At 39.2% G+C, this 26859-nt stretch overlaps 1 protein-coding gene across 23 annotated transcripts in view; it reads left to right on the top strand.

Annotated features, from left to right (window-relative positions):
- Positions 1-26859, top strand: part of KDM4C (lysine demethylase 4C) — a 425929-nt gene that overhangs the window by 353078 nt on the left and 45992 nt on the right. For 22 of the 23 annotated variants that reach the window (XM_027047047.2, XM_027047048.2, XM_053205108.1 and 19 more), the window contains one exon: positions 2336-2521. In XM_027047047.2, the coding sequence (XP_026902848.1) occupies positions 2336-2521 (186 nt within the window). Of the gene's footprint in view, positions 1-2335; positions 2522-26859 lie in introns of those variants that run through there. The other variant, XR_008291191.1, reaches the window with a different exon arrangement.

Genomic DNA, 26859 nt, shown 5'->3' with positions numbered 1-26859 from the left:
GAGAGAGAGTCCCAAGCAGGCTCCATATTCAGTACAGAGCCTGACATGGGGCTTGGTCCCATGACCCTGGGATTATGACCTGAACTGAAATCGAGAGTCAGACGCTCGACTGAGCCACCCATGCACTCCTCCTTCACCTTTTCTGGAAGGTCTCTGTTTAATGAGGAAGCTAATGATGGAAGAGGCTGGAGTTACCAATTCATTAATTAGCTAAATCACAATACTCTTTCCTACTCTTAAAAAATCCTATTTAATTAGGAAAATAAGAAACAGTTTCTCCTTTCATATCTGTCATTATCTGAACTTACTCAAACGCTGACATCTAGGTAGTATGATTAGGCTCTTAAAAGACTGATTATGCCTGGGGCTCCTGTTATGAATTTTTGCTATTATATCTGCCATCACATTTCAAAAGATTGGAATTGGCAAAAAGATTCCAAAATAACAGGGCATCTGGGTGACTCAGTTGGTTAAGCGTCCGACTTCAGCTTAGGTCATGATCTCACAGTTCGTGATTTTGAGCCCTGCATTGGGCTCTGTGCTGACAGCTCAGAGCCTGGAGCCTGCTTCGGATCCTGTGTCTCCCTGTATCTCTCTGCCGCTCCCCTTCTCTCTCTCTCTCTCTCTCACACACACACACACACTCTTTCTCTGTCTCCCTCTCCCCCTTACTCTCTCAAAAATAAGTATTAAAAAAAATACTACCAAGAATTACCAAGAATGTATTGAAACTGATAACAAGAATTGCCAAGACATCAAGATATTAAATAATGCTTTTATTCAGATTATAATGGATCTTGTTTCAGTTCTGTGTGTTTGTGTGTAGTTTTTAAATCAGCTAAGCCACATTCTTAACCCCCACTTTAAAAATGCTTCATTGTATATTGAATCTAGATGTATAGGGAGATCAGATAAATGCCTGAAGTGTAGAGCCCCTATGGGGACTAGTGAGAAATAAGACTGCTCATATGGACCATAAGGGCCTTTTCTAAGGTTTCCTCTTCCATCTCATACTGTTCCTTTTTTTCTGGAATATTTTGGAGATAAGGAGAAGCCATTGAAGGACATTTAAGCAGGGGGCTGACCTTAGATTTATGTTGTAAGGAGATCACTGGCCTTTTCCTGGGGAGGATGATTGAAGTGGAATGAAATAAAAGACTGGTTAGGAGGACACTTCTATGCTGGGTACCATGAGCAGAGGCAGTGGCAGTTGATATAGATGGATAGGGAAAGATCAGAGCAAGATTAAGGTACAGAATCTGTAAGACTGAAGTTGCTGATCGGATGTGAAGGCAAAGAAGAGTGAAAAGTTAAGTGCACATTGATTCTTAAGGTCTGTGATAAAATACTACAATCCCCAAAAGACATTGAGTTTAAGTACCGTTCCTGTCCCAGGAAGGAAAATGTTCCTATAAAAGAGCACACAAGCATTTGATCAGATTGCAGACCCTTTTTATCCATAGGAATGAAAAGTCAAGCTTTTAGATCATTCTGTTTCTTCTGCTTTCTGAACCTTATTCTACACCCACTGTTTCTAGTCCTTAAGTATTTACTAATTGTACATATAGTGAAGCTGTTTGATTTTTCTCATCTTTCATAACAAATATACTAATAATGTCTAGGGCCAACTGTATGTGATTTAATTTTTAGACTGTGGTAGTTTTTAGATTGCTGTTTTTATTTTCATTCTCTCTTCAGGCATAGTCAGCTATGAATACTCAACAAAATCATGCCCTTTGGGGTGATTTTCAACTTTCTTACTTTGGGAAGCATATTTTTGTGTCAGTCATGTAGGGTTCAGATGTGTATTATTAAGCACTTGAGCCCCTATTTTCCACATTGGACCATTTAACACAGTTCCTTGTAAATAGAAAAATTAGACCATCTGTATGCTATTTTGGATATTTCTGAAGACTTCATCTAACTTAGGAGAGTAGGTACCTGTATTCCAAACCCATATTCTATCTCTTGATGTACCAAAAGTCCTGCCATGCAGGAGGTAAAAGGGAGGTAACTTAAGCATTCATGGGTGATTTATAGGAGCACCCTGGGGGCTTTTCCTCACTGTGACTGGAGAAGCATATGCAAAAGGCTTTGGCTTTCTTAACCACAGATGTTTCAACATGTGTTTGGTAGTATGTGACCATAGCAGTGCGTTTCATTAGAAGTACATGACTTATATTTTCACAGTTGCTCTCACCACTAGGGCCCCTGGAGGGCCAGAACTTGTTGATGTAATCAGTTTTCTGCATCTCTAATAGCTATTATTCTCTGAAGTGTGGAAATAAGCTGAGTTACAGAGTTTGAATTGATATTCTTCATTTTCACCCTACAGAAATGCATCTTCTGCAGACACCGGGTCAAGAAGGTCTCTGGAGCCTGCATCCAGTGTTCCTATGGCCGTTGCCCAGCCTCCTTCCATGTCACATGTGCTCATGCTGCTGGGGTGCTGATGGAGCCTGATGATTGGCCATACGTGGTGAACATCACATGCTTTCGACATAAGGTCAACCCAAATGTGGTAAGGCCCTCCTTTCCTTCCCTGATGCCAGGACTGCATAAGAATTCCCTCCTGTCCCATGGCTAGGATGCTCTACTCTGTAATGTTACTTATTGTTGACATGTAGACTGTGAGTTCCTTGAGGGCAGGGATTGTACATTATTATTTACTTGTATTTGCCCAGGACCCATCAGTGTCTGGCACATGCTAGATACAATAATTATTTATTGAGTTGAATAAGTGAATGAACAGATGAATGAATAAAATTCTTTATGCCTGTTCTGATTTTGGATCTGTATGTAGGTCTAACTGAGTATGGCTGTATAGATTGTGCACCGCACATATCCAGGATGAAGGTGAGATCACTTCTGAGAAGGGAATGATGTGAAAGTACCACCTGAAAACATGCAGTGTTTAATCCATGTACCTGTACATTCTGGCCTTTGGGTTTTATTTCATCTCTTCTGGAAGAAACAAAGAGCAGTAACACAATAAAGGGAGAATGGAGGTGGTCATAAACATTTGGGTCCTTGTTGTCTGTGATGGGATCAGCTAGGTATAGCATGTGGAGGCCCTAGGAGGAATGAGGACAATTTCAGAAAGGAGAAATGTAGAAGGGAAGTATAGAGGTCACTTTTTTCTGTTTTTTTCTATTTCACTCAGGACTGAACCTATTTCTGGGAAAAGAGTGTTTGCAAGTAAATAGCGTGTGAATTTAACTATAAATTAGTTTACCTGTCCTTAGTAAATGGAATCTTTTGTCTGTTTTAAGTGCTTAGAAAAACTAGGACAGTGTGGAGATGGTTGATATGCCTTTGTTACTTTTCCAGTTCCCTGTAATTGTTTTTTGCTGCCAACAAGGAGGCTAAAGCTTCAGCTTTGCTAACTTGCTGCCCTTTGTTATCCCTGGGAGGCTTGGCCACTGACTATTTGCAGCCTAACATGCTTGTCCTATATCTCTAATAACCTTCAGTGAGCAGACTGCCAGGGTGTCAGTATGGACTTGGGGAGTCATGACCCATACACAACAAATCTCCTGGATTTTTAATGATTCCAGCAACTTCCATTGGCATTTTGAGAGATACTTGATGTTTGCGGGTTGAGACTTTGTGCGGATGTGTGTGAATGTACAAATGTACGAAATGACACCACCGTCACCTCTATTTTAAACTTATTTTCCATGTTTTAGGTGACAAGTTGCATATTCATTCATGCTTTTTCCTTAATTTCTTGAATTAATGGGCTCTTGCTAAGAATAGTATTACATATTCAGAAGAAAATACATTTTAAAAACTTTAAAAAATGGCAATAATAACACATTGCATTACTGTGGTGCTTTGCCATTTACAGTGTACCATCAATACCTCATTAGATGACACATGGGAATGCATTTGAGATGTGAATCAGATCATGACCTCCAGAGTAGTTTGTGTTCACACTTGGATTCTGCCAGCAGCACATATGCAACCTTGTGCAAGTTTTGCCCTCTAAGACTCAGCTTCCTTGTCTAGAAATGATGGCATGCCTATGCTCACCATGTTTTTAGTCCATGGCACAGAATAAACACTCAGAAAATGAAAGCCATATTATTACTTTCTCTTTTACTACTGCTGTCCTGCTGCTGGCTTTGGTGCTACAATTCTGTGTGAATGAGGCCACATGAGTAGTATTATCCCTGCTTCAAGGATAAGCAACCTAAGTGCCAAAAGGTATAATTCCTTGTCCAAGTGGATTCAGTTAATGAGCAACAGGTGCTGGAATGTCAGTGCTTTTTCAGCTCATACTCTATTATTTGTTGAATTCCCAACTCCAAACCCTGAATGGAGCTAGAGGTGTTCATCTAAAGCTTTGCTTGGGATCACACATTCTTATTCTAATATTCCAAAGCTCTGTGGTTACTGATGATTATATTGAAGTTGCTATTAAAGAGATCCAGATGTTTAATCAGGACTTCATTCCTCTTAACTGTGATGTGGGGTTCAGTCATGTTTATATTACTGTTTGTTTCATAAATGATGACCAAAAAGAACATCTACTCTCCTCTATAGATTGACTTTAAGTTTGGTACACTTTGTCAAATGTGAGGAAAACATCATATAATTTACATTAAATGAGTTTTTCCTTATGAAGGTAACATTTTAGCATTTCTAAATTGCCTTGAGAAGTTCTCTGGCAGGAAGTACTGTGAATACTACATTTCCAAAATATATTTCTGGTAGCTATTACTTATCCCTTATTCTTCATTTGGACTTCAAGTATGGATTCTTCCCCAAAATGTTTGACAACTAACCAGAAGGAATTCATGGAATCTGGTAATTTGGTTCAGAGCATTGTGAATTGTCCCTGTTTACATTGAATATGCTTTAGTTTTCAAGCATACAAAAGTTCAAATTCATTCCAGTATTTCTCTTTGTGTAAATTGCATATGCCAGGGGTTGTGCTCTCAAGAGCTGGTACCATAATGTGGCTATATTTTCCACCATACCTTGATTATTTGAGAGTAATGGACAATTGCTGAATCATAGCAGTGAAAACTGTAAATAAAATTCAGGCTAACTTGGCAGCCTAATCCAGTCATTCTACAGAACAGAGGATGCCTATTTAGTTTCAGTGAAATGAAGTATAAAGCTGCAGTTCCTTCAATAGAGTCTACATTTTTACTCATTTTAGGGTTTTTGTTTCCTTTATTTTTTTCTCCCAATTATTTGCTTTTTGAACCAAAAAGGACTGTTTTAAGGCAACTTTACCCTTCCTTTAATGCCAAAAATGTCTTAAATATAATAGTTTTTTCAATGTTATTGAGCTTTTGAGCATAAAATCACCCTGGATAAGAGTGCAAAAATCTCATCTGATTTATTGTAATGAATTCTTCCATTAGAAGTAAGCACCCTTTTAATTGAAAAGGTGGTATTTGAAAAAATAGGCAGCTTACAAAGTCTTAAAGCTATGAATACATTATATAAAGTGCACAGCTAATCCCAGTTATTTTAATCTAAAGTTTAGTATATATTTTTCAGTGTTTTTGTCGAGCATACTTTTTGACTGGCACCTGCTGTCTTTCAAATGTAAGATTTCATTCGTGTGTGTGTGTGTGTGTGTGTGTGTGTGTGTGTGTGTGTGTGTCTGTGTCTGCACATGTGTTTCTGTTGTAGTGTTGTGGTACTTGACCACCCACCTTTGCTATGATTTAGTGTGACCTATTTTCTGGCTATATTTCAGAAGGTTCCATTGGATGTATTCCTAACCTACTTATGTAGATCTTGCACAAATGTTTGATAAGGAAAAGGAAAAACCAAAGAACACAATAAATAGTAAAATGGTTTTGAAACTGGCATCCTTGAACATATTCCTTCTCCAAAGCAAACAATGAACTACTCATAAATTATATACTTCCTGCAAAGTACAACTACCATAGGGTCTGTCTCCTTACACCTGAGTAAACTAGACAGGTGTCCAATGGAAGAGACACCTGAGTAATGGAGGGTAATGGATGTGAGAAAGATGGCATGCACAGATCTTTTTTTTTGAGGCAACTTATTTCAATAAACCTTCATGTTGGATTAGAATATTCCATACATGCAGTGTAGAAACACTAAAATCACTGGCACTTTATATATTAGTTCATGGCAGTGAATAAGGCCTTTTTTTTTGTTATTTTTCAATTTTGTATTTCAATTCTAGTTAATTAACATACAGTGCAATATTGGACTTAGGAGTATAATTCAACAATTCATCACTTATATACAACACCCAGTGTTTCTTGTAACAAGTGCCCTCCTTAATACCCATTACTCATCTAACCCAACCCCCACCCACCTCCCTCCATGGTTTGTTTACCTCTCTCTTTTATCCCTCCCATATATTCATCCATTTGTTTCTTAAATTCAACATATGAGTGAAATCATATGGTATTTGTCTTTCTCTGACATCTTTTGCTTAGCATAATACACTCTAGCTCCATCAACATCCTTGCAAATGACAAGATTTCATTCTTTTTGATGTCTGAGTAATATTCAATGGTGTGTGTGTGTGTGTGTGTGTGTGTGTACACATCTTCTTTATCCATTCATCAATTGATGGATAATATTTGGGCTCTCTCCATAGCTTTGCTATTGTTGATAAAGATGCTATAAACATCAGGTGCATGTACTCCTTCAAACCTGTATTTTTATATCCTTTGGGTAAATACCTAGTAGTACAATTGCTGGATGATAGGGTAGTTTATTTTTAACTTTTTAAGGAATCTCCATACTGTTCTCAAGAGTGGCTGCACCAGTTTGTATTTCCACCATCAATACAAGAGGGTTTCCCTTTCTCTACGCCCTCGCCAACACCTGTTGCTTCTTGTATTGTTAATTTTAGCTATTCTGGCAGGAGTGAAGTGGTATCTCATCATGGTTTTGATTTGTATTTTCCTGATGATGACTGATGTTGAGCATCTTTCCTGTGTCTGTTAGCCATCTGTATGTCTTCTTTGGAGAAGTCTGTTCATTCTTCTGCCCATTTCTTAACTAGATTATTTGTTTTTTGGGTGTTGAGTTTGCTATGTTCTTTATAGATTTTGGATACTAACCTTTTATCAGATATATCATTTGCAAATATCTTCTCTTATTCCATAGGCTGCCTTTTAGTTTTGTTGATTGTTTCCTTCACTGTGCAGAAGCTTTTTATTTTGATGAAGTCCCAATAGTTCATTTTTGCTTTTGTTTCCCTTGCCTCTGGCAACATTTCTAGTAAGAAGTTCCTGTGGGCAAGGTCAAAGAGGTTGCTGCCTGTGTTCTACCGTAGGATTTTGATCTTTTCCTGTCTCAAATTTGGGTATTACATCCATTTTGAATTTATTTTTGTGTTTGGTGTAAGAAAGCGGTCCAGTTTCATTCTTTTGCATGTTGCCGTCCAGTTTTCCCAGCACCATTTTTTGCCATCCAGTGTTTCCCAACATTGTCTTTTTTCCACTGGCTATTTCCTGCTTGTCAAAGATTAGTTGACCATATAGCTAGGGGTCAAACAAGGTATTTTTCTTCAAGTTTATTTATTTTGAGAGAGAGAGAGAGAGAGATAGAGAGAGTGCATGAGTGGGGCAGAGAGACAGGGAGAGAGAAAATCCCAACTAGGCTCAGCACTGTCAGTGCAGAGTCCAGTGTGGGGCTCAAACTCAGGAACCATGAGATCATTACCTGAGTCAAAATCAAGAGTCGGACACTTAACCGACTGAGCCACCCAGGTACCTTAGGTATCTTATATGAGGTACACCATTCTTATCTCAATATCCTCTCCTCCTCTTGGAAAACATGACATTTGAGTAATTTGTTTCTTTCATAGTTTTCTAAGTTGTAACTATTAACATGGAGACAGATACCTATCCAAAGAAGAAGAACTTTTATAGAGAAAACATCTTAGTGGTCAATTTTTCCCTAGTATTTTGTGTATTATTTTATTCAATATTATTTTAACTAAATTATTTTTAACTAGATTATTTAACTAGGTTTAATTAATATTTTGTCTCTTTAACTAGCATTTGGCCATCCATGGAAGCTGCTTGATGTAAATTTGTTGAAATAATTCTCTAATGCTAATGACTGGGATTAGAGGAAAGAAAGAGAACTAGTATTTATTGAGCAACTTTATGTCAAGGGTGTGTTAGATATTTTGCATGTGCATCTTATTTCCAGGTTGTGTTATTGGTGTGGATAATGGAAAGTAGTGGTTATGTTGGCTTCTGTATTGGTACTTCCCGCTCTGGGAAGTTGTCTTGTCTTTTGTTATTCTGCCCTTCTACCCATCCTTCGTGTCCTATTCTGGCATTCATCTTTGTAATAGAACTTGAGACCTTGCTCAGCACTTACTGACTTATTTTTCCCAGGCTTCATGTCTTCAGGCGAGCTCCTCAGGCAGCCTTCAGGACAACTCTTCCCTGCCATCACTATGCTTGGCTCAGGACAGTACCCACATTGCACGGGATCTGGTGATGGGCTCAGGGCAAGACGGCTCTTCTGGTTAATCTCTGCTTATGTCACTAACCTTTGGGTGGTGTCGGGTTGAGATACCTGTCAAAACTAACTTAATAAAGTCTTGTCTTGGTATGCAAAAATAGCTCTTACCTCACCAACTTGTGGAACAATGGATGATCAAAGCTCCTAAATTCTACACCCTAGAATAGTTCTTATCACAGGAGAATATTGTATAGCATATTTTACTTCCAGTATCAGTTATTGAGAAAACACGTAATGGCAAAAAGAAAAAAAAAAACCTTTGGGAAATCAGTTCACACTTTTATATGAATTCATTAATTACAATGAATCTTCAGTGTTTCATGTTAATTATGGATTGATAAAGACCCAACACACACTCCCACTGTAAATTTCCACTTAATTAGCCAGGGATATAGAAATGTAGCAGAAATGGTTTGACCAGAGAGGGTGGAAGTGAATGCAACCTATCATAACAAAACTTCCCTTGGCCATATTTCCCTAATGAGCATATGCAGTTGCCTGTGTATTAGGTGCTGCCAGATCTGAAGCAAACAATATATTGCTGTACCACAGGTGTTTATATTTGGGACTCATTCAAGAAAACTAATTATCATGCCTTTCATTTAATAAAATGCTTATAAACATGAAAACACCCTAGTTCTTACACAGAATCAAGGTCAACAAGACCACACACTCTACCAGAGGAAGAAGGTAGCCTCAGTTCCCAGATTGGTACCTAAGCGATATCTCCCCACAGTGTTCTACTGTTCTAGAAACCTATTTTCCCTGAGTCTACTCCTGACTCTGGCTTATGACTGTTAGTCCAGTTAGTTCTGATATACATGCGATATACATGAAGACCAGAATTATATTTCACCATATGTTGCATTTTAACATATGGTGCCCCTTGGGCCCATGATGGGTGGTCATAGGCTTATGTTTTTGTAATCAGGCAGCATTTATTTAATTCACATCAGTAAGTACTTTGCTTGGCTGTGCTTTATATTATTTGACCCTTTGAACATCATTTTGGTTCATAGCCTTTTATAGACTCAACGAGTACCAATTGACTTGTAATTTTCTTCTTGATGCTTCTGTCACACTTTGACTATTTGGGGCCTCTTCAAGGTGATTTTATTTTCCTTATTTAAAACCACTTCCAGGTATGTTTGAAACTGTCATTGCTTTATTTCAATAAGCAATGGCAAAATCATCTTGATTTTCATTGTTCTAAACTTGAAATCAGCAACTCATCAAGGAGCCCAGATTCTGTTTTTTTTTTTAATATTTATTTCTGAGGGGGGGAGGAGGGACAGAGAAAGAGGGAGACACAGAATCTGAAGCAAGCTCCAGGCTCTGAGCTGTCAGCACAGAGACCAACACAAGGCTCAAATTCAAGAACCATGAGATCATGTCCTGAGCTGAAGTCAGACGCTTAACCAACTGAGCCACCCAGGCTCAGCTTCTTTTTTATAGGTGCTCTATTAGCAACCACATTTGGAATGAAGGGTGTTTTTTGTTTTTTGTTTCATGTGAGCACTGGCTACTTGGGCAATGGAGCCACATTAGTGACAGAGCAGAAAAATAAAAATTTTTCAAATGATCAAAAATGTTTATGTTTATGTGTCCAATTTTCCTATCTTTAATAAATTTATTTTTATATTCTAATTTTAAGGCTTTATTAATACATTTTTTCTTATTACCATTAACTGGTCTTTTGATATGTCACAGCATATGTTGTCACACTACATGTGTTTGTATTATGTTGCTGATAAAAATTTTAGGGGTCTTGGTTTTCTCTTCTTTGAACCATTGGATCAAGTGGCATGGAATTGGCCTCAGTGTTTTTTAGGTGTAGAAAATCCCAACTTCAAGCATCACCTAAGCACCACTTATCTAAAAAGAAACAAACAAAAAATCCTTATCTTCTTTTAAGAAACACTAAAGCAATGAAAATACTAACACCATCGATACTGTCATTTTTAGGATTTTCAGAAAAATATAAGATTTTGATGTTTTGTCTAAAATTCTTTTAATTTCTCATGGGCTGTGAATGGTTTTGGGGGTAGGCCCACCATCTCGTCACCACTCACGTACCCAGCACCAGAGCTCCAGACTGCAATCCAGGTTACTCTCTAGAAGGCAGCCTTCTGGTTTTCAGCTCCCTTTCATTATCCTTTCAGGATGGTTCTCCAAACTTGCAAACATGTTAAACTTTTTGAAGAAAGGATGGGAATGAGGTAGAAACCTCATAAATTGTGATCCCATTCCAAGATTTTTAAATGAACTGAAACCAAGGAAAATAAAGCCACTTTTTTTTTCATAGCATGTGATTTCATTAAGTTTTTTTCTCTCTCTCTTTTTTTTTTAATATATGAAATTTATTGTCAAATTGGTTTCCGTACAACACCCAGTGCTCATCCCAAAAGGTGCCCTCCTCAATACCCATCACCCACCCTCTACTCCCTCCCAGCCCCCATCAACCCTCAGTTTGCTCTCAGTTTTTAACAGTCTCTTGTGCTTTGGCTCTCTCCCACTCTAACCTCTTTTTTTTTTTTCCTTCCCCTCCCCCATGGGTTCCTGTTAAGTTTCTCATGATCCACATAAGAGTGAAACGATATGGTATCTGTCTTTCTCTGTATGGCTTATTTCACTTAGCATCACACTCTCCAGTTCCATCCACGTTGCTACAAAAGGCCATATTTCATTCTTTCTCATTGCCACGTAGTATTCCATTGTGTATATAAACCACAATTTCTTTATCCATTCATCAGTTGATGGACATTTAGGCTCTTTCCATAATTTGGCTATCGTTGAGAGTGCTGCTATGAACATTGGGGTACAAGTGCCCCTATGCATCAGTACTCCTGTATCCCTTGGATAAATTCCTAGCAGTGCTATTGCTGGGTCATAGGGTAGGTCTATTTTTAATTTTCTGAGGAACCTCCACACTGCTTTCCGGAGTGGCTGCACCAATTTGCATTCCCACCAACAGTGCAAGAGGGTTCCTGTTTCTCCACATCCTCTCCAGCATCTATAGTCTCCTGATTTGTTCATTTTGGCCACTCTGACTGGAGTGAGGTGATATCTGATTGTGGTTTTGATTTGTATTTCCCTGATAAGGAGCGACGCTGAACATCTTTTCATGTGCCTGTTGGCCATCTGGATGTCTTCTTTAGAGAAGTGTCTATTCATGTTTTCTGCCCATTTCTTCACTGGGTTATTTGTTTTTCGGGTGTGGAGTTTGGTGAGCTCTTTATAGATTTTGGATATTAGCCCTTTGTCCGATATGTCATTTGCAAATATCTTTTCCCATTCCGTTGGTTGCCTTTTAGTTTTGTTGGTTGTTTCCTTTGCTGTGCAGAAGCTTTTTATCTTCATAAGATCCCAGTAATTCACTTTTGCTTTTAATTCCCTTGCCTTTGGGGATGTGTCGAGTAAGAGATTGCTACGGCTGAGGTCAGAGAGGTCTTTTCCTGCTTTCTCCTCTAAGGTTTTGATGGTTTCCTGTCTCACATTCAGGTCCTTTATCCATTTTGAGTTTATTTTTGTGAATGGTGTGAGAAAGTGGTCTAGTTTCAACCTTCTGCATGTTGCTGTCCAGTTCTCCCAGCACCATTTGTTAAAGAGGCTGTCTTTTTTCCATTGGATGTTCTTTCCTGCTTTGTCAAAGATGAGTTGGCCATACGTTTGTGGGTCTAGTTCTGGGGTTTCTATTCTATTCCATTGGTCTATGTGTCTGTTTTTTGTGCCAATACCATGCTGTCTTGATGATGACAGCTTTGTAGTAGAGGCTAAAGTCTGGGATTGTGATGCCTCCCGCTTTGGTCTTCTTCTTCAAAATTCCTTTGGCTATTTGGGGCCTTTTGTGGTTCCATATGAATTTTAGGATTGCTTGTTCTAGTTTCGAAAGAATGCTGGTGCAATTTTGATTGGGATTGCATTGAATGTGTAGATAGCTTTGGGTAGTATTGACATTTTGACAATATTTATTTTTCCAATCCATGAGCAGAGAATGTCTTTCCATTTCTTTAAATCTTCTTCAATTACCTTCATAAGCTTTCTATAGTTTTCAGCATACAGATCCTTTACATCTTTGGTTAGATTTATTCCTAGGTATTTTATGCTTCTTGGTGCAATTGTGAATGGGATCAGTTTCTTTATTTGTCTTTCTGTTGCTTCATTGTTAGTGTATAAGAATGCAACCGATTTCTGTACATTGATTTTGTATCCTGCAACTTTGCTGAATTCATGTATCAATTCTAGCAGACTTTTGGTGGAGTCTATCGGATTTTCCATGTATAATATCATGTCATCTGCAAAAAGCGAAAGCTTGACTTCATCTTTGCCAATTTTGATGCCTTTGATTTCCTTTTGTTGTCTGATTGCTGATGCTAGAACTTCCAGCACTATGTTAAACAACAGCGGTGAGAGTGGGCATCCCTGTCGTGTTCCTGATCTCAGGGAAAAAGCTCTCAGTTTTTCCCTGTTGAGGATGATGTTAGCTGTGGGCTTTTCATAGATGGCTTTTATGATCTTTAAGTATGTTCCTTCTATCCCGACTTTCTCAAGGGTTTTTATTAAGAAAGGGTGCTGAATTTTGTCAAAGGCCTTTTCTGCATCGATTGACAGGATCATATGGTTCTTCTTCTTTTTTTTTTTTTTTTTGTTAATGTGATGTATCACATTGATTGATTTGCGAATGTTGAACCAGCCCTGCATCCCAGGAATGAATCCCACTTGATCATGGTGAATAATTCTTTTTATATGCCGTTGAATTCGATTTGCTAGTATCTTATTGAGAATTTTTGCATGCATATTCATCAGGGATATTGGCCGGTAGTTCTCTTTTTTTACTGGGTCTCTGTCTGGTTTAGGAATCAAAGTAATACTGGCTTCATAGAATGAGTCTGGAAGTTTTCCTTCCCTTTCTATTTCTTGGAATAGCTTGAGAAGGATAGGTATTATCTCTAAACGTCTGGTAGAACTCCCCTGGGAAGCCATCTGGTCCTGGACTCTTATTTGTTGGGAGATTTTTGATAACCCATTCAATTTCTTCGCTGGTTATGGGTCTGTTCAAGCTTTCTATTTCCTCCTGATTGAGTTTTGGAAGTGTGTGGGTGTTGAGGAATTTTTCCATTTCTTCTAGGTTGTCCAATTTGTTGGCATATAATTTTTCATAGTATTCCCTGATAATTGTTTGTATCTCTGAGGGATTGGTTGTAATAATTCCATTTTCATTCACGATTTTATCTATTTGGGTCATCTCCCTTTTCTTTTTGAGAAGCCTGGCTAGAGGTTTGTCAATTTTGTTTATTTTTTCAAAAACCAACTCTTGGTTTCGTTGATCTGCTCTACAGTTTTTTTAGATTCTATATTGTTTATTTCTACTCTGATCTTTATTATTTCTCTTCTTCTGCTGGGTTTAGGCTGTCTTTGCTGTTCTGCTTCTATTTCCTTTAGGTGTGCTGTTAGATTTTGTATTTGGGATTTTTCTTGTTTCTTGAGATAGGCCTGGATTGCAATGTATTTTCCTCTCAGGACTGCCTTCGCTGCGTCCCAAAGCGTTTGGATTGTTGTATTTTCATTTTCGTTTGTTTCCATATATTTTTTAATTTCTTCTCTAATTGCCTGGTTGACCCACTCATTCGTTAGTAGGGTGTTCTTTAACCTCCATGCTTTTGGAGGTTTTCCAGACTTTTTCCTGTGGTTGATTTCAAGCTTCATAGCATTGTGGTCTGAAATTATGCATGGTATAATTTCAATTCTTGTAAACTTATGAAGGGCTGTTTTGTGACCCAGTATATGATCTACCTTGGAGAATGTTCCATGTGCGCTCGAGAAGAAAGTATATTCTGTTGCTTTGGGATGCAGAGTTCTAAATATATCTGTCAAGTCCATCTGATCCAATGTATCATTCAGGGCCCTTGTTTCTTTATTGACCGTGTGTCTAGATGATCTATCCATTTCTGTAAGTGGGGTGTTAAAGTCCCCTGCAATTACCACATTCTTATCAATAAGGTTGCTTATGTTTGTGAGTAATTGTTTTATATATTTGGGGGCTCCTGTATTCGGTGCATAGATATTTATAATTGTTAGCTCTTCCTGATGGATAGACCCTGTAACTATTATATAATGTCCTTTTTCATCTCTTGTTACAGCCTTTAATTTAAAGTCTCGTTTGTCTGATATAAGTATGGCTACTCCAGCTTTCTTTTGGCTTCCAGTAGCATGATAAATAGTTCTCCATCCCCTCACTCTCAATCTAAAGGTGTCCTCAGGTCTAAAATGAGTCTCTTGTAGACAGCAAATAGATGGGTCTTGTTTTTTTTATCCATTCTGATACCCTATGTCTTTTGGTTGGCCCATTTAATCCATTTACATTCAGTGTTATTATAGAAAGATACGGGTTTAGAGTCATTGTGATGTCTGTATGTTTTATGCTTGTAGTGATGTCTCTGGTACTTTGTCTCACAGGGTCCCCCTTAGGATCTCTTGTAGGGCTGGTTTAGTGGTGACAAATTCCTTCAGTTTTTGTTTTTTTTGGGAAGACCTTTATCTCTCCTTCTATTCTAAATGACAGACTTGCTGGATAAAGGATTCTCGGCTGCATATTTTTTCTATCTAGCACACTGAAAATCTCGTGCCAATTCTTTCTGGCCTGCCAAGTTTCAAAAGAGAGATCAGTCACGAGTCTTATAGGTCTCCCTTTATATGTGAGGGCACGTTTACCCCTTGCTGCTTTCAGAATTTTCTCTTTATCCTTGTATTTTGCCAGTTTCACTATGATATGTTGTGCAGAAGATCGATTCAAATTACGTCTGAAGGGAGTTCTCTGTGCCTCTTGGATTTCAATGCCTTTTTCCTTCCCCAGTTCAGGGAAGTTCTCAGCTATTATTTCTTCAAGTACCCCTTCAGCACCTTTCCCTCTCTCTTCCTCCTCTGGGATACCACTTATGCGTATATTATTTCTTTTTAGTGTATCACTTAGTTCTCTAATTTTCCCCTGATACTCCTGGATTTTTTTATCTTTTTCTCAGCTTCCTCTTTTTCCATAACTTTATCTTCTAGTTCACCTATTCTCTCCTCTGCCTCTTCAATCTAAGCCGTGGTGGTTTCCATTTTGTTTTGCATTTCATTTAAAGCGTTTTTCAGCTCCTCGTGACTGTTCCTTAGTCCCTTGATCTCTGTAGCAAGAGATTCTCTGCTGTCGTCTATACTGTTTTCAAGCCCAGCGATTAATTTTATGACTATTATTCTAAATTCACTTTCTGTTATATTATTTAAATCCTTTTTGATCAGGTCATTAGCTGTTGTTATTTCCTGGAAATTCTTCTGAGGGGAATTCTTCCGCTTGGTCATTTTGGATAGTCCCTGGCGTGGTGAGGACCTGCAGGGCACTTCCCCTGTGCTGTGGTGTATAACTGGAGTTGGTGGGCGGGGCCGCGGTCTGCCCTGATGTCTGCCCCCAGCCCACCGCTGGGGCCACAGTCAGACTGGTGTGTACCTTCTCTTCCCCTCTCCTAGGAGTGGGATTCACTGTGGGGTGGCGTGGCCTGTCTGGGCTACTTGCACACTGCCAGGCTTGTGATGCTGGGGATCTGGTATATTAGCTGGGGTGGGTAGGCAAGGTGCATGGGGGCAGGAGGAGCAGGCTTAGCTCGCTTCTCCTTAGGTGATCCACTTCAGGAGGGGCCCTGTGGCAGCTGGAGGGAGTCAGATCCGCTGCCGGAGGTTTGGCTCCGCAGAAGCACAGAGCCGGGTATTTGCGCAGAGCCAGCAATTTCCCTCGAGGAACTGGTTCCCTTTGGGATTTTGGCTCGGGGATGGGCGGGGGAGATGGCGCAGGTGAGCGCCTTTGTTCCCCACCAAGCTGAGCTCTATCTTCCGGGGGCTCAGCAGCTCTCCCTCCCTTTGTCCTCCAGCCTTCCCGCTTTCCGAGCAGAGCTGTTAACTTATGACCTCCCAGACGCTAAGTCGCGCTTGCTGTCGGAACACACTCCGTCCGTCTGGCCCCTCCGCTTTTGCCAGCCAGACTCGGGGGTTCTGCTTGGCCGGCGAACCGCCCCTCCGCCCCGGCTCCCTCCCGCCAGTCCGTGGAGCGCGCACCGCCTCGCCGCCCTTCCTACCCTCTTCTGTGGGCCTCTCATCTGCGCTTGGCTCCGGTGACTCCGTTCTGCTAATCCTCTGGCGGTTTTCTGGGTTATGTAGGCAGGTGTAGGTGGAATCTAAGTGATCAGCAGGACGCGCAGTGAGCCCAGCGTCCTCCTACGCCGCCATCTTCCTTGGATGATCCCTAAAGCCACTTTTTAAAGATTGTCGGTATTGGAGAGAAACTTTGATAACAAATTGGCCAGCCATAATGTCTGCCTCCTCTTTTTTATCTCACCATTTATGTCCTCAGCACCAGGTCATTAAGAAATATATCCAGCACAAAGGTTAGTTATAGAGAACTTCAGTTAGATTGCTCAAACTGTTCAGTTCAATATACTAGGGGCCATGGAGTGTCCTGGGAATAAAAACATATATATTTTTTTAACTTCTCAGCTCAACAGTAAACATTCCTTCTGACATGCCTCCATTCACATACCTGTTTTAAGCAGATGAAAAAATGATGACAAAATTTATTTAATACATAACATCAGTTGTGTTCTAAAGGCTTTACAGGTATTATCTCATTAATCTTCAAAGCACCACTTGTGGTAGATACTATTATTAATCCCTTTTTACAGATGAGTAAACTGACGCAAAAGATGCTTAGGTTTCTGTAATTTGCTATTTTTTACATAGGTAGTAAGGGGAAGAACAGTCAAAACCAGGCAACCTGACTCAGTGCCCAGACTCTTAACTACTATATTCTATTACTGTAACAAGATAGGCTAAATAAAAGTAAAGATAAAATGTTTATCTGGGAGCCCAAAGAAGGAAGCCAGTAACTCTACAAAGACAGTCAGGTAGAATTCACAGAGGAGGTTATGACTAAGAGTTTTGTCTACTCTAAATGTGGCCTTCTAATGCCAGTGAACTTGCCTCAGCACCAACAGGGTTGACCAATCAAATGCAGCATTGGAATGAATCCACCTTTTCTTTTTCCTTTCCGTTTTCCCTCCTTTAGTCTGGAGCTCAGTTCTATGGCTCAGCTCGTCCATTTTTAGTTTCTCTTCCATTCTTTTAAGAAAGGGAACCAGGGACGCCTGGGTGGCTCACTTGGTCGAGCATCTGATTTTGGCTCAGGTCATGATCTCGCGGTTGATGAGTTCAAGCTCCAGGTCCGGCTGTATGCTGACAGCTCAGAGCCTGGAGCCTGCTTTGGATTCTGTGTGTGTCTCTCTTTCTCTGCCCCTCCCCCACTCATGCTCTGCCTCTCTCTGTCTCAAAAATAAAATAAACATTAAAAAAAAAAAAGGGAAGAGAAAAGAAAAGAAAGGGAATCAGAATTTAGCCAAAACTCATCTAACAATGATCTGAATGATCTCTTCCTGTTTCCCAGACCTGGGTGGGTGTCTTTGTGTTTTGTAGGTAGTAGAATTGTTTTGGTGGATGTTGTTTTTTTCATAACATTTTGCATATTGCCAGCTCCCATTCTGTTCAGTTATGTTTGCTATGGCCAACTTTATTCTTCTCAGACTTGCTCACAATCATCTTGGGTTTATATATGTTTTTTTATTTTACATTCTACATAAGTTATTTTCCAAATGCCCTGCTGACTTTGCACTGATAATGAAAACAGAATTCTAATCAAAGAAAAGGTCTGGAATAAAAAAAAAATTCTCAATAAGGATTAAAAAAAAATACTACAGTGATTCAGGCCTGAATCTGATCAATCTTCCTCACTCAAACATACAGTAAATAAAATGAATCCCTTACCCTTTCATCAATAGAAGTATTTTGTTGAGATCTCAATCCACATATCCCAGGTGATAGAAAGTTAACATCAGATTAGCCTCTGAGGAGAGGTCTTTAGCACAGACATTTTAGAATAGTTACATTTGGCATGAATCTTTCCCTTGCTCACTTTATCAGGTAAAACCAGTAAAGACATCATTTTTTCTTAATTTTGTAAACAAAATGAAGTGTATCCTACCTCAAATTTTTCTATTCTCTATTTAATACCCCACATTTAACTTCCTCCTCCTACTTCCATAGCCATTTCCATAGGAAGGGTGGGATCAGTGAGCACAGAGCTTCTCTCCCCCCATGCTTTTGGTCAGGATAAAAAGGGCTTGAGCAGCACATCCCCGAGCCCTGGGCTTAATTCCCTTTGGGGATCTCACTGTTCTTGGCTTCTTAGTGAAAGCAGCAAGAGCCAGGGAGTCTCACTGTGGGCCATCCTGCCTTCTACTGGGCCTGCTGTTTAGTCACTGGACCTGGCTGTGGGGAGAGGTTTCCACTGATATGCTCCCTAGAAAGCAACCTACAGTGACCTTATAGACCCCAGACCTGAGGCTCTTTTGCCTTGAATTGAGCCATCTCTAGCTTATTTGTTTTTCCTTCCCCCTTTTCCAGATCTTTCTCAAAGCCTGGCTACTTGGTAAGGGTCTTTGTACCAGTTCTGATTCAGGCACCAGCTGCAGGAATCTTCAACCCACATCTGATGCTAATTGAAGTGTTTAAAGGGGTTTTGGATTTGTGGGAACAGAGAACAGATGCCTCCATTGCAGATTCTGGTTTTAATCAGCCAAGGGTATGGAAAGTGATCAGAATGTGGAGGCCATGCAGGCAGAGCAGAGGTTGAATGCCTGGGGGTGGCACTTCTCCTACACATTGGTCCCTGTTGGGGCTCTCCCCAGTTATGGCAGTGTCTGCATGGGGCTGGCTGCTGCTGGAACTGAATAAAAGTCATATTTTGTGACCATACAGTTGCTCTATATTAAGGGCTTACATCTCCATTGTGGAAGAATTTACTTTTAAGAGGCGAGGCCTTTCCATTTAAGGAAATTCTTGCAAGGAGTTGGCTCTTGAATCAGATGCAGGGTCAGCAAGGCCACATCCTCATCTGGGGGCAGAAAGCAGAGTCAGGTCCCAGGTGGTTCAGAAAAATATCTCTTCTCTTAGAATAGCCTTTCCCCAGACTTTTATTTCTTTTAATTTTTTTTTAATGTTTATTTTTTTTGAGAGAGAGAGACAGAATGTGAATGTGGGAGGGACAGAGAGAGGGAGACACAGAAGCTGAAGCAGGATCCAGTCTCTGAGCTGTCTTCACAGAGCCCAACGCGGGGCTCGAATCCATGAACTGTGAGATCATGACCTGAGCCGAAGTCGGGTGCTTAACTGACTGAGCCACCCAGGTGCCCTTCCAGACTTTTATTTCTGATCCTTTAATCTGGTTGGGTAAAAGAACATTATCTCAGATGTATTTCCTGGAAACAACCAAGTGCACTGGAAAAATGTTAGGACATACATTGTGTGGGACACCTTATTTATTTTGCAAATAGGCAATACTTACTCCTGAGGGCCTAAAGAGCCCCTGAAATCACTTGGAAGCCATCTGTGGGACTGAGGCCTCATGTGTTTTTAACATGAGTGTTTATAGTTACCCTCTATAGAGCTTTGATTATTAGATCTCTTATCTGACAGCCTCGGTTATCTTTATCTCTCTCAAAATGTGTAATATGTGGCTTCACAGAAAAGAATATATTGCTGAACTTTTTATTCTGGCCTTGTAAAACTGCAAATTAATCCTGATTTAAAAAAAAAATTAAGAAAGATCTGCATCTTGGTGCAGGTGTTTGGTTTTTACCACAAAAGCAGACTCCTCAGAATCCCCAGGAGAAACTTGTCCGTGTCGTGTTTCCTCCTTGGCTCTGTTTTCCCCATCACACAGCATGCATGGAACCAGGGAGCCAGTCAGCAAGACCTAGGCTTGCACTGCAGGAAGGAGTATTTACATGACACAGTTGAAATTTGGCGACTTCAAGGACCACACATACTGAGGAAATCAAGTCTTCCTTTCCAAGGACCACTTACCTGGTTTCACTTTTTAGCATAGGTAAGGTATGTTTCCATGTAAAATGCTTGCACACTTTTTCCACAGAATTAATGTATCTCAGTACCCAGAAAATTTTAAGCTCTTTAGCAATTTATAGTCTTTTTTAAAAAAGAAAATAATTGAGGCACGCTTTATTGTCTGATAGCTTGTGAAGAAAATTAGGTAGTGACACTAATCCCATATTTTAACATTGGTATTAGAATGAAGAACTATGGATACAGTAGAGAAATACAAATGGAGTGTGTCAACAGACAGACAACAGAAAAGGGTATTTGACATTCCAACATCTTGTAAAGCACAAGAGATAGGGTTTCTCAATTCTTTCATGTAGAGTACCGTAATTAGATGCCATAGTCATAATGCAATCCATAGATACCAACAAAATGCAATGAAAGTGTAGCTTTTTAAGACTATTAACTGCAAACAATAGAAATGGCAAGTAAATAAGTTCCAACATTTGTATCTAAGAAGTTACTTTCTAGGTCAACATAATCTGTCCACTTTTAACAAACATGATGTATAAAACCCTAGATTAACTAAAAAGCCCTTATGAGGTCTCTTTGCAGGAAGCCAGTCAGCCTGGGGACACCCCAACTTCTGTGCCCTTCCTTTCCATAAATTGTTGGTAGACATCTTGGGGTCTGACAGTCTCACACCTGCAAATCAGCTCTTCTTTTTTTTTTTTCCATTCTTTATCTGAAATTGGCTTTGTGTGTGTGTGTGTGTGTGTGTGTGTGTGTGTGTGTGTGTGTGTGAGATACCATGCATTCTGTTTATCCCACACTGTGTGTAGTAGGTCAGTGAAATTATAGAGTGTAGTATCTGAAGAAACTTAAGAAATTACTGTTTCTACATTTTTAAATAAAGCATTCTTTTAATTTTTCTTTGAGCCATTACTGAGATAACTTGGCACTCAGAAGCTTTTGCTTGTGGCAGGAAGCAATTGGAATTGAAATGCTCTTTTCTGTGGGCCTCAGATACCTTAATCATTTACTTTTGGTTTTGTTTGACCCCCTGGAGTACTAGTTAAGCCTTTTGGTTAAGTTTCCTCATATATTTTTCAGGAATAAGAAGAAAATACAAAATTTCCAACCCTTATATTCAACACCTTTTAATTGTACCTTCAAATCTGTTATTATATATCTTTATCATGTGTTTGGAGTAAAGACTGGTGTCCTTACTAGATACTGAGAAGTAATTTTTGCCAAGGCTATAGGGACCACAGAGATTACCTTCAGGTGATATTTGAGAGAACATGGGGGGAAAAGAAAGCGTTCCTGCTACAGAACCTCTCAGTTTTTTCCCATCCCTTCCGCCTCCACAGGAACCCCACATATCTTTTTCAAGCACAGTGCTTGGCACAGAGATGCACTTAAGTAAAACTAGATAGGTTGATAGATGGATGTTCATTTTCTTGATTAACAATGGGAAGATTTTAACACTGGTGCGATGGCCAGGCAAATTCTGTGCTTCTGCTGTCATGAGGGGTGGTAGAAAGCTGTTGGCTGGTTCTTCTTCCATTGTTCCTATGGCTATTTCTCCTGAAATTTCAAAGGAAACCTAAGAAGTTTGCATTTTTGAGATCTAGTGCATCCTCTCACTGTGTGTCTCTCTCTTCCCTTCCCTCCTTCCCCTCCCTCTCTCTTCCTTCTCTCTCTTCTCTCTCCTCCTTTCTCTCCCCATCTCTCACTCATGCTCATATAACTACTGTGTTTTTACAGAACCACAATTGCTTATGCCACCCTAATTTTATCTTCTATTCAAGGGGACTACCTTCCTTTGTTGGGAGCAGTGTGTCAATGCAGACTAAGGTGAATAAAAGTAATATAATAATAGCTAATATTTGTATAGTGACTTTTATAGTTTACCGTGTACTTTTATATATAACTATTTATCTCATTTGGTCCTTATAGTCACCACCTCCCTGGTATTATGATTGTATACATTTTACAGATGATGAAGTGGCACTTCAGAGAAGTTCACAAATCATTAAAAGATATAGAGCTTTCAAGTCATCAGAGTCACAGCATGTGTGACATTTTATTTAGACTGTGCGGTTTTGGTAGTCACTTTTCCAACTTGAGACTATAGCTTAGGTTAGCTTACATAGTGTCATTATTTACCTGGATTTCCTTCTTAGTGGCATGGAAAAACTGTATAACCATTTAATTAGTATAATTTATTACTTTGAATTTTCTGGTAACATTTTTTTTTGCATCTATTTTAGCTGTTTTGAACCCATACACCAGCTGTAATTGAGATTCAAAAATCCTTATTGGCAAGAATGCCATATAGTGATACTTGCTTCTCTCTGTTGAAAATGTCCCATCTGAGGTAATTTTTTAAAGTTGTTATTACCTTATAATTGAGCCAGTAATTTTCCTGCTCCTTTCCCCTGTTATAGTTCCTCTTAAATTGTTTTTTCTTTCAAGATTACTTTGAGTATTTTAGTTTCTTTGCATTTTCATATAAGTTTTAGAATCAACTTGTTAATTTCTACACACACACACACACACACACACACACACACACACACACAGAGCCTGCTGTGAATGATTGAGATTTTGTTGAACCTGTAGTTCTCTCCAGATTTACCCTGAAGCCTGAAGAGCTCCTGAAATGTAAAAGCCCAAGGCAGAGCTTCTGGGGGCAGGCATCCAGGGACTTGCATGTTCACTAGCAACTAATGAGTTTGGATGTGACTTAGGAGGAGTGCATGTCAAGTTCCATCTTAGCAGTGGGAGGCTTCCACACCCCTCTAGCTCACCAGTCTAATGGATGTGAACTTTGCTCTCTGCTGTTTTTGAAGTAAGTTATTATTCAGAATAGAAAGCAGGTGGTGCCTACCTGTTGAGAGTTCCCTACATGGACAGAGTGAGCATCTAAAGATGGTTCTCCTGTCTCAGTCCTCTTCACTTCCCTACCAAACAAGATCTCTGAGGTGAGCTAATGACTCAGATGGAAAAGAATTAGTTTTTCCTCAGTATCTTCTGCAGCCTGTTAGTTATACTTCTACAGGCATTTTAAATGAATAAGACCTTAAATCTGCTGGGAAACTGCTTACCACCATTTCCCACTGTATTATGTTTGTACTTAAAAATGCACAAGAAGTGAAAGTACACGTGAACAAACAGACGTGTAGAAAATTAAATACTTGTGACATTTTTATGGGTCCACATGTGCATTTCTCCTGTTGGAGCAATTATTTCTTCATGAAGCCCCAGGGATTTGGGTTTTTCCGGATAGAAGATTTTTACCTAGCTCTTGTAATTTTACAAAGAAAGCTTTCATTATTACAAGGCAAATTTATGTGAGTGACTTCTACTACAGAAATTTGGTAAAAGAAGAATAGTGGGTATTAATTTACTCAGATCCCTCTAGGAATTTTTATAAAATGGTACCTTGAAAAAATACAATAATAATATCTCATGGGTTATTAAATCATAGAAATTAGGGAGAAATAATAAAGTTGAGAAGGTTACCGGAGATAAATGAAATGTGCTTTTTGGCCGGTTTGCTGGATAAGTTACTTCATTTCTTCAACTCTCCAATGTTGCTGGCTCTATATACACTATTGTATTTGGATTTATACCCTTTATTAACATCATTATATAGATGGAGAACCCAGTCAGGGATTTTCCCAAGATGACATCTCTGCCCATGACTCACCTTGTCAGACGGTGAGTGACCCTTCTTCAAGGCATAAACACAACTAAGCCTTTGCCAGGTCTGATCAGAGAAGATATTGCCAAAGTATAGGAATCTTCCTTCCTTCTGCCACACAGGACTCCTTCCCCCTGAGTCCTTGTTTTAGGGGTCTTATGTGAACTAACTGCTCTCTGCTGTCAAAAACCCAATGGGGAGAAATATATTTGAGAATGCAGTGTACATTCCAGCCTCAGTACTTAAGTTAGATTCCTGTGTCAGTTTAGGTCACACCCGTTTTAGTCTCCATAACTTTACCCTTCACAGAAATGCCTTCATTGATTTTCATTTCGCTATTGTGTTCTTTTATCTCACTATATACAAGCACAATATTATGTAAGTAATATTGTTGTGATTTTTTTATAAGGCTGTTAGAAGGTTGGCTGCTGTGCCTTTAAATATTCCAGGTGATAAACTCTTTTTTATACTTTAGTATCAAGGAAAATTTGTCTATTAAAGGATGAGGAAAGATTTACCACTGTTTTCCACTAACTCTAGTGAGAATTTAACAATTCCCGTCAGTTCTGAGGCCACGGTGGCATTAACAGTTTCTGTGACTCTGTCCACAATAGAAACCATATTACCATTGTAACAGAGATTTAAAATATTGCTTATGTTCATCACAACTTTGAAATTAGAATATCAAGTTATTAGGTCTGCCACTAGATAATAGTATTTAATACATTATTAAAGAAGAAAAGATATTATACCACAAATTTACTTCTCAATATTATTTCAGTATAATTTGTTTCTTTTGTAATCTTTTCTTGTTTTATTTTATACATTTAAAAACATTATTCTGAGTAGGTGCCCACAGGCTGACAAGGTGGTAAAGGCCAGAGGTTTGTGACACCAAACATTCCATTCTCAAATAGCCTTCCTGGCATGTGTGCAAGAGTGCCTCCTGGCTCCTTCGGACTTGGTTCAGATGTTCCCTGTAGTGAAACCTGTGAAGGTCCCTTCCTGCCCTCATCTGGGCATTCTCAATACTTTGCATTTTGGTGAGCTATGTCTGTCTTCCCTACTAGCCTGTGAGCTATTTGAGAGAAGGGACTCTCTCTTTCTTGTATTTTAATCTTTAGCACCTAGCAAGGTGCCTTACTTATAACAAGCACTCAGTAACTGCTTATTTAAATGCCACTTTCTTTTTTTTTTCTACTCCATGTCCATCCTTCCATTGCTTTTCCTCTTTGCATTGCTTCCCAGCTGGTTCTTGACTCTTTGGCTCAGGATTTACTACTATAGTGTACTCATCAGGTAGGCAGTGATGATTTCTTTCATCCTGTTTTATCAACACTAGCGTTAAATTTTTTGAGTTAGCCTATTTGATGTTGGAATGCCTTTGATGAACCAGGCCAGGCATTAGAAACACCTTTTTCTCCTTATTTGGGTTGTGGTCATTGATAGTTAGCCATCTTTTCTTTCAAGTGTGGCCATTTATTTAAACATCAGTAGAGTCACAGAAAAGTTAGAGAACTATGTGATAAGGGCCTGTTTCCTTTCTAAGCCCACTCCTAAGGGCAACACAGTATCAGGGGGAGAAAACACTTCAACATCCTATTATTTGTGCTGCCCCTTAGAGGTGGCTTAGTATGATGGAGAGGACAGGTATAGCAATAAGTAGAAAAAGATTTGTTGAGGGGTTTTGTTTTTGTTTTGATGTTGTTTGTTGTTGTTGTTGTTGTTATTGTTGTTTTTTAAATAGAACCCTAAACCTGAGAACAAAATCTATTCATTTTACTGAAGCATGTAAGCATGTCTTAGGAATCAGTAGTGGTTAATAAGAACAAAATAAAGGTGCCTTTTTTGTTATATCACATTTGGCATAAATATAGGGAGATATAAAAAAGTCAGATGAAATTTTATAACTAAATTTGTGTATCATTCTACTTTACAAATCATTTCCTGAGGCCCTTCTTTCATCTTATTTAACTGAAAGATAAATGATGAGGGTAGTCTTTTCTTACTAAATAATTTGGCTTCAGCTTTTTTTGAGCATCTCAGTTAAGTAGACCTGACTATGGATTGGCTGTCATTCAAAGAACTTAGAAACTTACAAAAACTCTTATATTTTATTACATTTAGTGTTTTCAATAATTAAAGAAATATGTAATGGAAAGTACAGGGAAGTACATGAAGAGGCAAATAAACAAAATCCCACTACCTAGAGTTATATCTGCTAGCAGTTTAGTATATTTTTTCTTACTGTTCTTTTTTCTTAGTTGTGTGTGTGTGACAAACCATCACAAAATGTAGTGACTTAAAACAATGATAGTTCTTCAGCTGGAAAGTCTGTAGGTCACAAATTTTGGCTGAGCTCAGGGGGGTGGCTCTTCTGTTCCAGGCTGATTGCCTCATTCATCTGTCAGCTACAGAACAGCCTGCCTTTTCCTAGCTGGGTTCATGTCTAGCACCTGAGCTCTGGTCCATGTGATCTCTCATCTTCCAGTAGGATAACTTGAGTTTGTTCACATGACAGTCTAGAGCCCCTAGAAAGAAACCTCAGAAGTGTGCAAGGCTTTTTGAGCAAAGGCTTTAAATTGGCATTCCATTACTTCAGCTGTATTCTTTTGGCTGAGGCAGGCTAAGCCACAAGGTGAGCCCAGATTTGAAGGGTGGGGAAATAACGTCCAGTCCTTGAAAGGAAGAGCTGCAAGGTCACATTGCAAAGGATGTGAAAACAGGAAGGAATG

The sequence above is a fragment of the Acinonyx jubatus genome, chromosome D4, assembly GCF_027475565.1.
Source record: "Acinonyx jubatus isolate Ajub_Pintada_27869175 chromosome D4, VMU_Ajub_asm_v1.0, whole genome shotgun sequence".
In the NCBI taxonomy this organism is placed as follows: Eukaryota; Metazoa; Chordata; class Mammalia; order Carnivora; family Felidae; genus Acinonyx; species Acinonyx jubatus.
The sequence above is the reverse complement of the archived record's forward strand: the minus strand, read 5'-3'. Positions and strand labels throughout refer to the sequence as shown.